Source organism: Geotrypetes seraphini, chromosome 2 (genome assembly GCF_902459505.1).
Source record: "Geotrypetes seraphini chromosome 2, aGeoSer1.1, whole genome shotgun sequence".
Taxonomy (NCBI): domain Eukaryota; kingdom Metazoa; phylum Chordata; class Amphibia; order Gymnophiona; family Dermophiidae; genus Geotrypetes; species Geotrypetes seraphini.
The window spans coordinates 26,045,535-26,063,076 of NC_047085.1; the positions used below are offsets into that span (position 1 = coordinate 26,045,535).

General features: G+C 45.6%; 1 protein-coding gene across 10 annotated transcripts in view; it reads left to right on the forward strand.

The window, feature by feature from the left end:
* The window catches only part of FAM135B (family with sequence similarity 135 member B), a 412,048-nt gene that overhangs the window by 158,684 nt on the left and 235,822 nt on the right, over positions 1-17,542 (forward strand). For all 10 annotated transcript variants that reach the window (XM_033934533.1, XM_033934537.1, XM_033934535.1 and 7 more), the window contains one exon: positions 16,305-16,431. In XM_033934533.1, coding sequence (XP_033790424.1) covers positions 16,305-16,431 — 127 coding nt within the window. The remainder of the gene's footprint in view (positions 1-16,304; positions 16,432-17,542) is intronic.

Below are 17,542 nucleotides of genomic sequence, written 5' to 3' on the forward strand. Positions count from 1 at the left end.
TACTCTCCACACCGTCTAACAGCAGATGCTTTTCTCCTCGACTGGTCGAATCTGTTCCTGTACGCCTTCCCTCCTCTGCCTCTCATGTTGAGAACCTTGTTCAAGCTCAAGAGGGACCGAGCCACCATGATTCTGATTGCTCCGAGGTGGCCCAGGCAACATTGGTTCTCCCTTCTACTTCAACTCAGTTCCAGGGAACCTTTTCTTCTTCCTCTGTTTCCTTCTCTGCTTACGCAACAGCAGGGAACCCTTCTGCATCCCAACCTCCAGTCTCTACACCTGATGGCTTGGTATCTCTCGGGCTGAACTCGACTGATACTCTTTTATCTCAGCCCGTTCGTTCCATTCTGAATGCCTCCAGGAAACCAGCCACTCTACAATGTTACCATCAAAAGTGGACGAGGTTTTCTTCCTGGTGTCTTCTTCATCATCTTGATCCCACTTCCCTAGCGGTGGAGACGTTGTTGGATTATCTTCTTTCTTTGTCTGATTCTGGCCTGAAGTCCTCTTCCATCAGGGTCCACCTCAGTGCCATTGCAGCTTTTCATGAGCCAGTCCATGGAAAACTTCTTTCAGCTCATCCCCTGGTATCCAGGTTCATGCGTGGGCTTTTTAATGTGAAACCACCTCTTAAAGCCCCTCCGGTTATCTGGGATCTCAATGTGGTTCTTTCAGCTTTAATGAAGCCTCCATTTGAACCTTTAGCTACTTCTCCTTTCAAATTTCTCACTTGGAAGGTACTTTTCCTTATTGCTCTTACCTCTGCCAGGAGAGTCAGTGAGCTTCATGCACTGGTTGCAGATCCACCTTTTACGGTCTTTCATCATGACAAGGTGGTTCTGCGTACACATCCAAAGTTTCTCCCCAAGGTTGTCTCGGAATTTCATCTCAACCAATCCATTGTTCTACCGGTTTTCTTTCCAAAACCTCATTCTCATTCTGGGGAACAAGCTCTGCATACTTTGGATTGTAAAAGGGCTCTTGCTTACTATCTGCAGCGTACGAAACCCCACAGATCAGTTCCCCAACTTTTTCTGTCCTTTGATCCGAACAAATTGGGACGTCCTGTTTCTAAACGCACGTTGTCTAATTGGCTAGCAGCGTGCATTTCTTTCTGTTATGCTCAGACCGGACTGACACTGGAAGGTTCTGTCACGGCCCATAGAGTCAGAGCAATGGCAGCATCTGTAGCTTTCCTCCGTTCCACTCCTATTGAGGAAATCTGCAAAGCTGCTACTTGGTCCTCAGTTCACACTTTTACATCTCATTATTGTCTGGATGCATTCTCCAGAAGGGATGGTCACTTCGGCCAATCTGTATTACAAAATTTGTTTTCTTAATGGCCAACCTTCCCTCCATCCCTCTTTTTGTTAGCTTAGAGGTCACCCATCAGTCAAGAATAGCTGCCTGCTTGTCCTGGGATAAAGCACAGTTACTTACCGTAACAGGTGTTATCCAGGGACAGCAGGCAGATATTCTTGCGTCCCACCCTCCTCCCCGGGTTGGCTTCTTAGCTGGCTTATACTAACTGAGGGACCGCGCGCCTCTGTCGGGCGGGAAGGCACTCGCGCGTGCGCGGTGCGGCCGAGCTAGAACTTTCTAAAAAGTTCTTAGAGTGCAATCACTCTAAAATTGTCCGTACCGGGGCTCCGTCGGTGCCGTCACCCATCAGTCAAGAATATCTGCCTGCTGTCCCTGGATAACACCTGTTACGGTAAGTAACTGTGCTTTACGCGCGCCTCAATTGGCAGCCAATGCAGCTGCCGGTAGTAGGGTGTCACGTGGTCAAACTTCCTCAGCCCAAAGATCAGTTTGACCGCTGCATTTTGCATCAATTGTAAACGCTGCATGTTCTTTTGGGAAATTGCTAAATAGGCGATGTTACAGTAGTCAAGTAGACTCAGTACGAGGGATTGGACTAGGGTTCTGAATGCCGCTGTATTGAAATAAGCTTTAATGGATCTGAGTTTCCAGAGAGTGAAAAATCCCTTTCTGATCAAGGAGTCTACCTGGTCTCTCATGGTTAGGCACTGATCCAAAGTTACACCTAGTATCTTTATGGTAGGTTGGATAGGGTAATTAAGATTATTGATACATAGTGGTGATTTGGTGTCAAGCGAATGTGGCGAAGCAACGAAGAAAGTTGTCTGTTCTGAATTAAGTTTGAGCCTAAAGGTTGTCATCCAGTGCTCCATCACGTTTATGGCTTCTGAAGCTTTAGGAATAGTTTCAGAGATAGAATTAACGAATGGGATGATGATCGTAAAATCATCTGCATAACTAAATAGTTTTATCCCTAACTGGGTTAGCTGCTTAAGCGCCTTTTCCTCTCCACTCCAACTTTCCTCCCTTTCTCCCTCCCTGCCCCTTACCTTTGTGGCGCTTACCCGCCCGATTGATAACAGAACAGGCCCGGTCCAACAAACCTCCCTGCCCTGTAGCCGCGAATCTAAATTACCTTCTTATAGCAGCTGGAGTATTGAAGATGCTGTAAGAAAGTAATTTAGATTCGTGGCTACAGGGCAGGGAGGTTTGACGGACCAGGCCTGTTGTCGGACGGTCGGGGGACCTGGATGGCTGTGCTGCACCCGGGGCGGACCGCCCCCCGCCTTGTACCACTGCCTTTCCCCTGCCTGCCCTGCCGCAGCACACAGCCGAACGGAAGTCTTCACGATGTCAGCGTTGACGTCGGAAGGAGGGAGGGCTTTGCTTAAGCCCTCTCGCCGACGTCAGTGCTGACATCAGGAAAACTTCTGTTCGACTGTGTGCGGCAGGGCAGGTAGGGAGACGAGCCTCGCGGCTGAATACATCCAGCCCCGCAGGAACCCCGCGATCCTAGGGGGCGTCCCCACGGGATCCCCGTGACCCGAAGGGGGAACCCGCGGGATCCCCGTCGTCCCCGTTCCCGTGCAGCTCTACTGTGCAGTAATCTTCTATCTATATCCTTCTATCCCCTTTTCCAGCAGGAAATTGTCCAATCCTTTCTTAAACCCTAGTACGGTACTCTGCCCTATTACATCCTCTGGAAGCGCATTCCAGGTGTCTACCACACGTTGGATAAAGAAGAACTTCCTAGCATTCGTTTTGAATCTGTCCCCTTTCAACTTTTCCGAATGCCCTCTTGTTTTTTTATTTTTTGAAAGTTTGAAGAATCTGTCCCTCTCTACTCTCTCTATGCCCTTCATGATCTTCTAAGTCTCTATCATATCCCCTCTAAGTCTCCTCTTCTCCAGGGAAAAGAGACCCAGTTTCTCCAATCTCTCAGCGTATGAAAGGTTTTCCATCCCTTTAATTAGACGTGTCGCTCTCCTCTGAACTCTCTTGAGTAACGCCATATCCTTCTTAAGGTACGGCGACCAATATTGGATGCAGTACTCAAGATGCAGATGCACCATCGCCCGATACAGCGGCAGGATAACTTCTTTCGTTCTGGTAGTAATACCCTTCTTGATTATACCTAGCATTCTATTTGATCTCTTAGCAGCCGCTGCGCACTGTGCCGTCAGCTTCATTGTCATGTCCACCATTTCCCCCAAGTCCCTTTCTTGGGTACTCTCATTCAATAACATCCCTCCCATCGTATAATTGTACCTCGGGTTTCTACTTCCCACATGCAATACTTTACACTTCTCAACGTTGAACTTCATCTGGCATCTCTTTGCCCATTCCCCTAGTTTGTCCAAGTCCCTTTGCAATTCTTCACAGTCCTCCTTTGTCCGAGCTAAATAGTTTGGTGTCGTCCGCAAATTTTGTTATCTCACACTTCGTCCCTATTTCTAGATCATTTATGAATATATTAAATAGCAGCGGCCCGAGCACTGAGCTCTGTGGAACACCATTCGTGACCTTCCTCCAGTCCGAGTAGTGGCCCTTCACTCCTACCCTCTGTTTCCTACCCTCTAACCAGTTTCTGATCCATCTATGCACGTCTCCGTCCACCCCATGGTTCTTCAGTTTCTGGAGTAGACGTTCATGAGTCACCTTGTCAAAGGCTTTCTGGAAATCTAGGTTTATGAAACATAGAAACATAGAAAGTCTGCCCACTCTACTGACCCACCCCCTTAAGTCTATACCCTAGTGACCCTATTCCTTATCTTTATCCTCGTAGGGATCCCACGTAGATATCCCATTTATTCTTAAAGTCTGGGATGCTGCTGGCCTCGATCACCTGCACTTGAAGCTTGTTCCAATGATCTATCACTCTTTCCGTGAAGAAGTACTTCTTGGCGTCACCATGAAATTTCCCTCCCCTGAGTTTGAGCGGATGCCCTCTTGTGGCTGAGGGTCCTTTGAGAAAGAAAATATCATCTTCCACCTCGACATGTCCCGTGATGTACTTAAATGTCTCATTCATGTCTCCCCTCTCCCTACGTTCTTTGAGAGTGTAGAGCTGCAATTTGTTCAGTCTTTCTTCGTATGAGAGACCCCTGAGCCCCGAGACCATCCTGGTGGCCATCCGCTGAACCAATTCAATTCTGAGCACATCTTTACAGTAATGTGGCCTCCAGAATTGCACACAGTATTCCAGATGAGGTCTCACCTTGGCTCTGTACAGCGGCATTATGACTTCAGGCTTCCGGCTGACGAAACTTCTCTTGATACAACCCATTATCTGCCTTGCCTTAGATGAAGCCTTCTCCACTTGAGTGGCAGTTTTCATGTCTGCACTGATGATTACTCCTAAATCTCGTTCTGCTGTAGTCCTAGTTAAAGTTTCTCCATTCAAGATGTAAGCTCTGCATGGATTGTCTCTTCCGAGGTGCATGACCTTACATTTCTTGGCGTTGAAGCCTAGCTGCCAGGTCGAGGACCAACTTTCTTATGTAAGCAGGTCCTGCGCCATAGTATCCTGTAGATTGCATTCACTTACTATATTACATAGTTTAGCGTCATCAGCAAATAATCTTATCTTACCTTGAAGCCCTTGAGTCAGATCACCTATGAATATATTGAAAAGGAGTGGACCCAGGACTGAGCCCTGCGGCACTCCGCTGGTCACCTCCGATGTTTTAGAGAGGGTTCCGTTAACCACCACCCTCTGAGGTCTGCCGCTTAGCCAATCATTGACCCATGCAGTTAGCGTGTCTCCTAAGCCCATCGATTTCATCTTGCTCAGCAGCCTGCGGTGTGGGACGCTGTCAAAGGCTTTGCTGAAGTCCAGGTACACGACGTCCAAGGACTCTCCCAGATCCAACCTTCTTGTTACCCAATCGAAGAAGCTGATGAGATTGGATTGGCAGGATCTACCCTTGGTGAATCCATGTTGACTGGAATCTCGTAGACTCCCCTCATTCAAGATCATGTCTAATCTACGTTTAATTAGTGTTTCCATGAGTTTACACACTATTGATGTGAGACTCACCGGTCTATAGTTCTGTCCATCTGTTTGTTAATTCCCTCGAAGAAGTGCAATAAGTTAGTCAGGCACGATCTCCCCCTGCAGAAACCATGTTGGCTGGTTATCAGAAGTTTGTTTTTTTCAAAATGTTTATCGATGTTTTCTTTTATCAGTGCTTCCGCCATTTTCCACGGAACCAAGGTCAGACTCACCTGTCTGTAGTTTCCTGGGTCACCTCTTGATCCTTTTTAAAGATGGGCGTAACGTTGGCTATCTTCCAATCCTCCGGGATCACGCCTGTTTTCAGGGATAGGTTGCAAATTTGCTGTAGTAGTTCCGCTATCTCCTCCTTTAGTTCTTTCAGAACCCTTGGATGGATTCTGTCCAGACCTGGGGATTTGTCAGTTTTTAGTTTTTCTATCTGCCTGCACACATCTTCAAGGCTCACTTCCATGGATGTTACTTTGTGCTTGATTTCCATTGAAGATTTGCTCAGGTTCCGTTAAGTTGGTTGTGTCTTCGCTTGTAAAGAGACGAAAAGAACATGTTAAGTCTTTCTGCGACCTCTTTCTCCTCCTTCACCACTCCCTTCCTATCTCCGTCGTCCAGCGGTCCCATGTCCTCCCTAACCGTCTGCTTCCCTTTAACATATTTAAAGAACGGTTTGAAATTTTGTGCTTCCCTGGCTAGTCTCTCTTCATACTCTCTTTTGGCTTTTTAAACCACACGGTGACATTCTTTTTGATACTTCCTGTGCTCTTTCCAGTTTTCCTCAGTTTTGTCCTTTTTCCATTTTCTGAATGATTTTTTCTTATTGCCTATCGCTTCCTTCACTATTTCCTTCACGCCGGGTCTTTTGTTCGACTCTTTTTGCATCCTTTTCTGAATCTGGGGATATACAGATTTTGCGCCTCGCTCACCTTGTCCTTGAAAAAGGACCAGGCATGTTTTACCGTTTGCCATTTTTTTGGAAGTGCTCCTAAGTTTCCTCTTTACCATTCCCCTCATTGCTTCGTAGTTTCCTTTCCTGAAGTTAAAAGTTGTCGCTATGGTTCTCTTTCCTTTCGGTATTCCTACCTCAACCTTGAACTTGATCATATTATGATCGCTGTTTCCCAACGGTCCCACTACTTCCACTTCCTTTGCAGGTCCCCTTAGGATTAGATCCAGAGTGGCATTTCCTCTTGTCGGTTCTCTAACAAGCTGCTCCATGAAGCAATCTTGTATAGCCTCCAGGAATTCTGTCTCCCTAGCACATCTTGAGCTTCCAAGACTCCAGTCTATCCCGGGGTAGTTGAAGTCTCCCATAATAACCGTGTTACCGCTTTTGCATTCTCGCTTCATCTCGGCTTCCATTTCTTCATCGATATCTCTGGTTTGTCCGGGTGGACGATAGTATAGGCCTATCTTTATTTCAGGCCCTTTCCTTCCCGGTATTTTAACCCATAGCGATTCTAGCTTGTTGGTCGTCTCCGCTGTGTCCATTCTTGTCGATTGTATGCTTTCTTTTATGTATAGTGCTATTCCACCGCCTTTCTGTCCTGGTGATAGAGCTTGTACCACGGCAATGCTATATCCCATTTGCTTTCCTCATTCCACCATGTTTCAGAGATTCCAATAATGTCTATGTCCTCTGGAGAATATGGGGTTTAAGCATCTGCTCCATTTGCTAGTCTCCAGTTACAAAGTGACAAGCAGAACATTTAGTAGTAGGTGATCCCACCTCTGTTTACTTAGTATTAGAGAATGACACGGGGAAAAAATATGTCCCCGTCACCGCCCCGGCCCTGGCCCACCATCCTCTGCACCGCCCCGTCACCGCCGTTCCCTTCACCGCCCCGTCCACCGTCCCTGCAGCATCCATATAAGCCTTAGTACTGTAATATTTAGCTTATTCCTTTCTTATAAATCAAAGTTCCTGCTGCTGAACTAGAGAAAGAGATGTTCAGCTGGCAGGGCTTTGTTTATAAATTTTTATCAACACAACTAATATACTACTTTATCCTAAAGCAAAAAATAAATAAATAAATAGAATTTTTTTTTTCTACCTTTGTTGTCTGGTTTCTGCTTTCCACATCTTCTCATTCAATTCCTTCCATCCACTGTGTGTCTTCTCTCTGCGTCTTCCATTTGCTATTACTGTGCCTCTCCCTTCACCCCCCCCCAATTGGTCTAGCACCCATCTTCTTTCCTCCGCTCCCCCATAGTCTGGCATCTGTCTTCTTCCCACTCTGTCTTCCACATTTCCCTTCAGTGTCTGTTCCTCTCCACCCTCCTTCAATGTCTGTCCTATTCCTTTCCACCACCACCCTTCCCTCCCTCCTTTACCATCTGTTCCTTTCTACCACCCTTCAGCTCCTCTTGCGTGGCCTATCTATCTACCTTCCTCCCTCTTATTTTTGTGGCACGTTACAATGTAATTTGTGCAAGCCACTGGAGCCTGCGAGCTCGGTCCCTGTCCCATCCCCACAAACCATCTCGCTTATGTGCTTCTATTTTCCCCATTTCTAATATCTCCCCTATGTATCTGTCATTGCCCCCCCCCTCCGTGTCCATATACCATCCTCATGGCATGTCCCCTTTATGTCTCTGTCCCTATACCCCATGCACATAATTTCCCCTCTTTCTGTTACCTTCCTGTGTCCAGATTTCCCCTATCTTCCTCTTCCATACCAGTGTGTCTCTTCTTTTCAATCCCATCTAGCTTTTTTCCCTCTTTCTTCTCCCCCCCCCCTTCCAGCATCTGGCTCACCTGCCTGTCCTCCCCTTTCTTTCCTGCTGTGGGTTTTTCTTTCCGTTTTCATCCCCTTGATCCAGAATCCTTTTCCTTTTCACTCCCATTTTGAATAACTCTAAGCCAGGGATCTCAAAGTACCTCCTTGAGGGCTGCAATCCAGTCGGGTTTTCAGGAGTTCCTCAATGAATATGCATTGAAGCAGTGCATGCACATAGATTTCATGCATATTCATTGGGGATATCCTGAAAACCCGACTGGATTGCGGCCCTCAAGGAGGGACTTTGAGACCCCTGTCTTAATGCCCCAAATCTTTTAGCAACTACGGATGAGTAGTTCTGCAGTAATTGCAGCTGCACTGTGTTCATGTCCAAAAAATCAGAATAATAATAAAAGTGCCAGCACACACCTACACATGAACTAGAATGCTGTTCTGTGTGTAAATATTAGCCTCACAAAATTTTTTCACACATAAAATTTTTGTGAAGCTAATTTTTATGCACAGAACAACATTGTGCTTCAAGGACAGATGTGTGCTAGGACTTTTGTTTTCGTCGTACATATACACAGAGCTGTTACTTCCCATTCTGCTTTTTAAAGTTGCAAGCACTTCCTGTGATCACAGAGAAGCACAAAGAAAAAATGTGAGCCGGGAACACGCGCGATTGTGCGGTCCCCACAGCCCCCACCCGCCCGCCTGATCGATGGTAGCGTTTAGCCAGCTCCCTCCCTTCACCTCACCTTAGTTTGCAAGCTTTCTTTTTCGGCGACCTGCACGCTTTCCCAAAGAGCTGCGCACGCGCGGCTGCTCAGTGTTCAATATTCTGCTCTGCTGCAACTTCCTGTTTCCGGTTGCGTCAGAGCAAAAGATTGAACACTGAGCAGCCCTGCGTGCACGGCTCTTAGATAGTGTGCGGGTCGCCGAAATAGAAAGCCTGCAAACTAAGGTGAGGTGAAGGGACGGAGCTGGCTAAGATCGATCGGTCGGGCAGGGGCTGCGGAGATCGCGCGATCCTTGATGTCTTAGTAGAAGTATAGGGTTCCAACCTCTCCAACCCCGCACCAGCTCTGTGATGTGAACAAAATAAATAAAAAAGACTTTTCCTCTCTCTTTTAGATTCTAGTTCACGCTTGCTGTCTAACACCAGTTCTGGCAAGGATACATATTTCAAATCTGACATATTGGAATCACAAAACAGAAAATAAAAATTATTTTTCTACTTTTTGTTGTCTGGTCAACAAACTCAAGTCACATGTTATGTACTAATGCATTTTGTGAAGACACTCAATATTAAAGAGGAGAGTACAGGTCAAAATTAATAGCATTCTAGCCATATTATTACGGTTACAAATAATGTTAATACCCAGTGAGAAATACTTATCACATCCAAATCAGATTTTAAAAACCAAACAACTAAACCCTTTTAAAGAAAAGTATATTTAACTCTAAGATAATCCAATAACTTTTTTTTGTGTCTTTTGTTGTACTACAAACAGAATCCCGACAGTATTGATCCTAATCTTCTGAATGTGCACTGATCCCTCCATATATACTGGACTAGTTTTTCTCCTTCCCTGTTCAGTAACCATAATTGCAGAGCCAGTGAAAAAAAATGTACAAAGCCTACACTCGCCACAGACACTTCTCTCACCCTGCAGGACAATTAGTATACAGACAAAAACCAATCATTATACTTACAGAGCCCCAGCTTGGCACGCTGGTGATTGAGCGAAACAGCATGACAAAATGGCACTAAAAAAATAGGAAAAAATATAGAACTACCACATTTCCCACGGAGATCTAGCATGAACAGCTCTAAACTACCCGAAAAATGACGTTAAGAGGTCGAACCAGGCCAGCAGGCTTGGCGCGCTCAGCTGGCTTCTGTTAGTGAGATCACTTCCGACCACCGCTCTATGGCTGTCGGGTTGTCACACATGTGTGGTAGTGCTTGCTCTCCTAGCTGCAATCAGGTTGCAAGTCGCTCGTTTCTGGCTGATGCGGTGCTTGTACCCGTGTGCCGGCGGGCCAGCTTAAGTGAAATTTTCAATGCAACCCTCAAAATCTCGCGGTTCCAAATGGAACGGTGAGGTCATTGATTGCATCGGTCGCATCAGGGGAATTTTTAGCCTCTCTAGATTTTACAGAGGCCTATCTTCATATCCCCATGTTGCTGGAGTACAGGTGATATTTGAGGTTCCACGCCTTGCAACAGCACTTCTAGTTTGTGGCCTTGCCCTTCAGGCTGGCTACAGCGCCTCGGACCTTCAGCAAGGTGATGGTGGTAGTAGCAGCTCACCTACGCAGTCTCGCCATCCAGGTCCACCCGTATCTGGACGAAGTCTCATCAGAGCCCAGTTTGAGTCCAAAGAACAACAGGCAGTTCACCAAATTGTCCAGTTGCTGTAGAAGCTCAGCTGGGTGATCAACTTTCGGAAGAATCACCTCATTCTGATGCAAGACTTGGAATACCTGGGAGTCTGTTTCACCACGGGAGTGAACAAAGTATTTCTTCTGGAGGCACATAAGGAGAAGCTTCTCCAACTGATACGAGCCTTTAAGAATACACACTCCGAGAACCTGGCAATATTTTTAGGTCCTGGGATCGTAGTCTAGTCTGGTGGTTGAATGCTCCACCTGGGTGATTGTGATGGTGGATGCCAGCCTTTACGGCTGGGGGATTCATTGCGAGAGCCGTCCGGTTAAGGGACGCTTGTACTCTTCCCAGTGGAAGTGGTCGATCAGTTGCTTGAAACTTCAAGCGATCTGTCTGGCTCTCCTAAAATTTGAGAGTTGTTATGCCTATGGCCCGGGGGTAACTGAAACTCAGCATACTACGTGATATGTCTCCTCAAGTGGCGGAACAAGAGTGCACTGCATAACAAGGCAGATCCAATCTTCTCAGACAATGCCAAGGCAGTAGCCTATGTCGATTGCCAGGAGAGCACAAGGAGTGCACCCCTACGTCTGGAAGCCCACATGCTATTTTTATGGATGGAAACTCATCTTCTAGCGCTTTCAACAGTGCATGTAGCTGGGATAGACGATGTGCAAGTGGAATTTTTCAGCCACCAAATCGTGGATCCCAGGGAATGGTTGCTATTCCAGAGTGCCTTAAATGGTATAGTGAACAGATGGGGACGTCCACAGTTCAACCTGATAACGTTGGCTTACAACATGAAAGTGGCTTGGTTCTTCAGCCAGAGTCGGGAACCAGGAAACAAAGGGCTGGATGCTATATTCCAGCTGTGGCCAAAAGCCAGGTCTCTATTCTTTTCCTCCATGGCCCATGATAGGATATCTACTATAAGGGATCATGGCTTATCGAGGTCGACTGAGATTCCCATGGTATACAGACCTAGTTTGTCTTTAGCTAGATCAAGGTCTCAAACTTCCCTATCATTCATATCTCCTCACATAGGGACTAATAGCCCTACAGGATCCAGAACTCTTTGGTCTTATGGCATGGCTCTTGAGCGTGCAATGCTAGTGTGCAGGGGCTAATCGGAAGGTGTAGTTGTTACCCTTAAGAAGAAGTTGACTATTGTAGTGTACATGAAAGCTTGTAAGTATTTCCAACCCTGGTGTGCTCGGAAGAGCGAAGACCTGGGCACGGCATTGATCCTGGTTGTGCTCGCCTTTCTGCAGGAGGGTCTGGAAAAAGGTCTAGCAGTTGACTCCTTTAAAGTTCAGATAACTGGGCTTTCTTGCTTTGGCCCCAAACCTCAAGTAACTCTCTCGCTAGATAACTGGGCTTTCTTGCTTTGGCCCCAAACCTCAGGGGAACTCTCTCGCTGCTCATCTATATGTGGTACAGTTTTAAAGGGCACATTATGGCTCTGCCTTCTGCTGTGTCAGCCATTACTGACCTGAAATCTTAACCTGGTTCTTCAAGCATTTGCGAGTTCGTCCTGTGAGCCGTTGGACCAAGCTTCTCTGATGGATCTCGCCATCAAAACAATATTTTTGATAGCCATTATCTCCGCTCAAAGAGAGTCTTTGTCCTGCAGAGATCCTTTTCTTCAAATTGCAGACTCAAGTGTGATCCTGCGCACAATTCCTTCTTTCATGCCGAAAGTGGTTTCTGGCTTCCACATCAATCAGGAGGTGTGTTTGCCAGTCTATGCACCCTCTGGTTCGAGTAAACATGACTGTGTTAAAATCTCTGGAAGTAACATAGTAAATGACAGCAAATAAAGACCTGAATGGTTCATCCAGTCTACCATTAGTTATGCTCATTAAAATTATGTGATTAAATTAACTTGTCTCTTCTTTGATATTTCTGGGTCATAGACTGTAAAGTTTACCTGTTATTGTCCTAGATTCCAAATGCTGAAGTTACCATCCAAGCTCACTCCAGCCTATTCAACCATCCCGTTGTTTGCAGGATATCTACTATAAAGTGTGGCCAGTAACATCCTCGTGTTCCAAATTAGTGGAGTTCCCATTGATGCCCTCCCCTGCCCATCCTACACCAAATTACCACATATGGGACACAGAGCGTGCAAGTCTGTCCAATACTGGCCTTAGCTCTTTAATTTACATCTTTCATTTTCTAATTATAGATCCTCTATTTTTATCCTACACTTTTTTGAATTCCATCAGTGTTTTCCTCTCCACCACTTCCCTCGGGAGGGCATTCCAGGCATCTACCACCCTCTCCATGAAATAGAATTTCCTAACATTGCTCCTGAGTCTTCCTCCCTGCAACCTCAAATTATGCTCTCTAGTTTTATCATTTTCGATTCTCTGGAAAAGATTTGGTTCTATATTAATACCTTTCAAGTATTTAAATGTCTGTATCATATCTCCCCTGTTCCTCCTCTCCTCTAGAGTATACATAATTAGGTCTTCCAGTTTCTTCTCATACTACTTTTGGTTCAAACCCCTTACCATTTTCATTGCCTTCCTCTGGACCGCTTCAAGTCTTTTTATATCCTTCACTGGATATGGCCTCCAAAAGTGTGGCCTTACCAATGACCTATATAGGGCATCAGCACCTCCCTTGTTCTGCTGGTTATTCCTCTTTCTATACAGCCTAGCATCCTTCTGGCTACAGCCACCGCCTTATCACACTGTTTAGATGCCTTTAGATCCTCGGACACAATCACCCCAAGGTCCCTCTCTCCATCATTGCTTATCAGCCTCTCACCTCCCAGAACATATAATTCCCTCAGATGTCTACCCCCCAGATGCATCACTCTGCAATTCTTCGCATTGAATTTTAGTTGCCAGACATTAGACCATTCTTCTAACTTTTGTAAATCCTTTTTCATGTTTTCCACTCCTTCTGGGTGTCCACGCTGTTACAAATCTTGGTAACATCCACAAAGAGGTTAACCTTACCTTCTAACCCTTCAGCAATGTCGCTCGCAAACATATTGAACAGAATTGGTCCCAGAACTGATCTCTGAGGCACTCCATTACTCACCTTTCCCTCCTCCAAGCGAATTCCATTAACCACCACCCTCTGGCGTCTGTCCGTCAACCAGCTTCTAATCCAGTTCACCACTTTGGGCCCTAACTTAGCCCATGGAGTTTAAGAGCCTCCTATGAGGAACCGTGCTAAAGGCTTTGCTGAAATCTAAGTACACGTCTCCCTCCATATTCGCAGTGATTGGGGCTGGACTGAACCACAAATATGTAAAAACTGTGAATAACTTATCATATGGTGTTTTAGCCTTCCCTGCCCTGCCTGCAGCCTCCTTCAAATTGAGCCCGGCGCTGCCATGATGGGTCCTCTTCAGCAGCTGAGAGAGAGGGGGGATGGTGGGCAGGGGGAGCCAGGGGTACCTCTTCCTTGGCTGGAGGAAGCCATATCACGCTTTAGCCTTCACATGCTAAGGAAAGTCAGACCCTATTTTCACCAAAAACACTTCGCAGTCCTAGTACAATCCATCATCCTCTCCAGATTGGATTATTGCAATTCTATCTACCTCAGCCTAACCAAGAAAAGCCTCCACAGACTTCAGCGCATTCAGAATGCCGCAGCTAAGCTTGTTTTCGCGAAAAGCAAATTTGATCACGTCTCACCACTCCTGTCTAAGCTCCATTGGCTCCCAGTAATCCCCAGGATCCACTTCAAATGTGCGTGTCTGGCCTACAAGATCCTACATGGCATCCTTCCTGCCGTTATCCCTCTATCCTGGAACTCCCCAACCCCTACTTCCTCCAGATCCTCCCAAATTTTTAAACTATCCTTCCCTTCCATAAAAGGTATTTCCCATGTAGGCAAACTTGGGTCATCCCTCCCCTTTAGAATCACTGAGATCTGGAATAACCTCACCTCCCCTCTCCGAACCTCAAGCTCCCTCCAACTCTTCCGCAAACACCTAAAAACCTGGCTATTCTCAAAACTGTAACACTTCCCCCTCTTAGGCCTCTCACCTTCCCCCTTTACACCGTGCCGAGCTCCGCATTCGTGGAGATGGTGCGGTATATAAACCCAAGGTTTAGTTTAGTTTAGTTTAGCCACCAGTTCTTGCACTTTCCACATATTCAGCATGTCGGCAGCTTCCCCACAACGGGGATGGACTGGCCTTGGCTGGTCCCTATGCGGCCTCTGGAACCGGACGGAAGAGGGGAGGCAGCCCACCACGGATTTCCTCTCCCAATCCCGGGAATCCCGATAGAGCAGCTGCAGCCTCACGCTCCTGCCTCCAAAGCCGCTGCAAGTCCAGCGTATGAGAGTTGCGGCATGCACGTTACGGCGCTCTGCGTGGGAAGGCACATCCTCTCGCAGGGCAGCCCTGGGAGGTGTAGTTTGTAGGGATGGGAGCGAGGACTTTGCTTCCTGGTTTTTCAGTTTACAGTAGTTCTGTTTCTGCACTCATGGAAAACTTGCGAATAATCGAAATCGCAAGTGCAGAAACTGTGAATATGGAGGGAGAAGTGTAAATTACATCTAACACACATCCTTGATCCAATTTTCTGATCACCCAGTCAGAGTTCAATCGGATTTGCCTCGGATCTTGTAATCCATTAGATTCTAAGAATTTCACTATCCTTTTTTTCAGCAACATTTCCATTATTTCTCCAATAACTGAAGCGAGACTTACCAGCCTGTAGTTTCCTGCTTCATCTCTGTAACCACTTTTGTGAAGAGGGACCACATCCTCTCTTCTCCAGTCCTGCGGAACATCTATCTTTAAAGATTTATTGAACAAATCTTTAAGAGGACCTGCCAGAACCTCAGAGCTCCCTCAATATCCTGGGATGGATTCCATCCGGTCCCTTAGCTTTGTCCACCTTCAGCTTTTCAAGTTGTTCATAAACACTTTCTTCCATGAACGGTGTGGTATCCACTCCATTCTCAGGTAACCAATCGCGGTCCTTCTCCATGTTTTGTTTTTTTTCCTGTGAATATCAAACAGAAGTATTTGTTTAGAATGTTTGCTTTGTCCTCATCACTCTCCACATAGCGGCTCAAACCTTCTTTCAGTCTTGTAATTCCATTTTTTTGTCTTTCTCCTTTCACTAATATACTTGAAAAAAATTTTGTTTCCCTTTTTAATTGAGCAGCAAACTTTATCATGCATTTTCTCTGGAGGCTAACATTCGGCTGGATTGTTCCCTTGGGCATCAGAATTGGATACACATGGTATAAGCAGTGTATTTTCTATAGCCCTTTAAGGATGCAGTGGAGGTCCTAATCTGTTTAACCACTTTTCATATGGGAGGTATTTTATAATAATTATTTTTGTATGCATGTGTACATCTTTCTCAGATTGAAGTTTCTATTAATCTAATGTGGGCTAAGAATTTCATAGTGCAGTGTATAGCAAGTGTGTAGTGGCAAGATTCTGGGTGTGCCACGAGACGCCGGCGTGGAGGAGAGGTGTCGGCAGAAGCTGAATACCTATAGGATGTGCTTCTTGTCGTGAGAGGCATGTCCCGTAGGCAGTCGGCTGGCGCCGATGCCTCTCCTTTCGCATCCCACCCCCCACAATGGCATATCAGTAAGCTCGGTGCCCCATCTGGAGGGCCTGAGTGTATGCACAGATGTCGACGTGATGACATCATGCATGCATGTGACATCACGCCAATGTATGCACCCTCTAGATATGGCCCCGAGTTTAATGTGCTGCAGCTTGAAAAAGGGACACACTATTCCTGAGCAAAGTCATAGCCGCTAGGCATTCCCATTAAAACATTATGTTTTCAAATAGAAATTCTGTATATTTATTTTCTCTGAATCATGATCTTCTTATCTTTACTGTGTCATCTTACAGCTTCACTCGTCCAGGAAAAGGATCCTGGTTTGGGAAAGGTAGCAGAGAAACGGGATCTGATCAGTCTAGTATATCTCTAGAGAGCGTGGTTTTTGGAGCTGCTTATTGTAAGCCAGTTTCAACAGAGGTAAGGATTTTTATTTCTACATTGAAAAAGTATCTGTAAGACAAGCTTCTATAGTGTCTGATTTGTCATAGAAATAAGTTTACATGGGGATGCTAGCGACCGCTGCAGAATATGGCAGCGTATGAGCATAGCTCTGGTGAGAAGTATCAGCAAATATCAAATTTCACCAACAAATCAACCATTGTAGTGAAAAGTATCACCTTTCTCTGTTGTGTGAACATTATGGCAGTGCATAAGCTGGGAAAGAGGAGAAGTTTGGAACTGGTATCTCTGCAAAAATCAGCACCTGCAAAAATTGAGGAGGCCTCACGGATCATCCTAGAGGAGCTGTGCATTATGCGTGAGATCATGGTGGGTACATAAGATACAGAAGAGACATCAGAAACGATCTACAGTTGTTAAAGACGGAGATTGTTGTGTTTCACTCTCGAATGGATATCGCTGAACAGAAGATCGGTGTAGCTGGTGAAAATATTAAAATATTACAGAGACAAATCAAGAATTAAATATTCTAGAACAAGAGTTGGAAGATGCTAATAAGAGGTCACACAGAAATAACTTTTGAATATTGGGCTTACCTGAAGGCCATGACACTGTCTTTATAACCACGACATTGCTCAAATTACTGGAACTAGAATTTAAACGTAATTTTGAGATTGACCAGGTGCACAGAGTGCCTTCTCAGAAAATTGATGCGAGTGCCAAATACCCAAGACCAATTGTACGCTTATTGCGTTACTCTCAGGTGATCGACATAATGCAGCAGGCAAGATTGAAATTGCTTGTGAAATTTGAAGGAAATACGATCTTGTTTGTTCTGGATATCAGTAAGCAGATTGCAAAGCGCCATAAACAACTGCTTGAGTATTGACCTAAATTAAAAAGAAATTGGCACGAAATATGGCATGTTCTGACCAGCCAGGCTTCAGGTTATTCTGGAGGCTTGCTTGGAACTCCATCTTTAAATGTTATGTGCCTTATCACATGCTGAAATATAATAATTTTCTTCTTTCTTTTTCTCTTTGTTTTCTCTCAGCAGGTGCTGAGTTTAAATATTTTTTGGAAAATGCTTTCTCTGTGAATAATCAAATTGTTTTGCTTTTGTCTATTA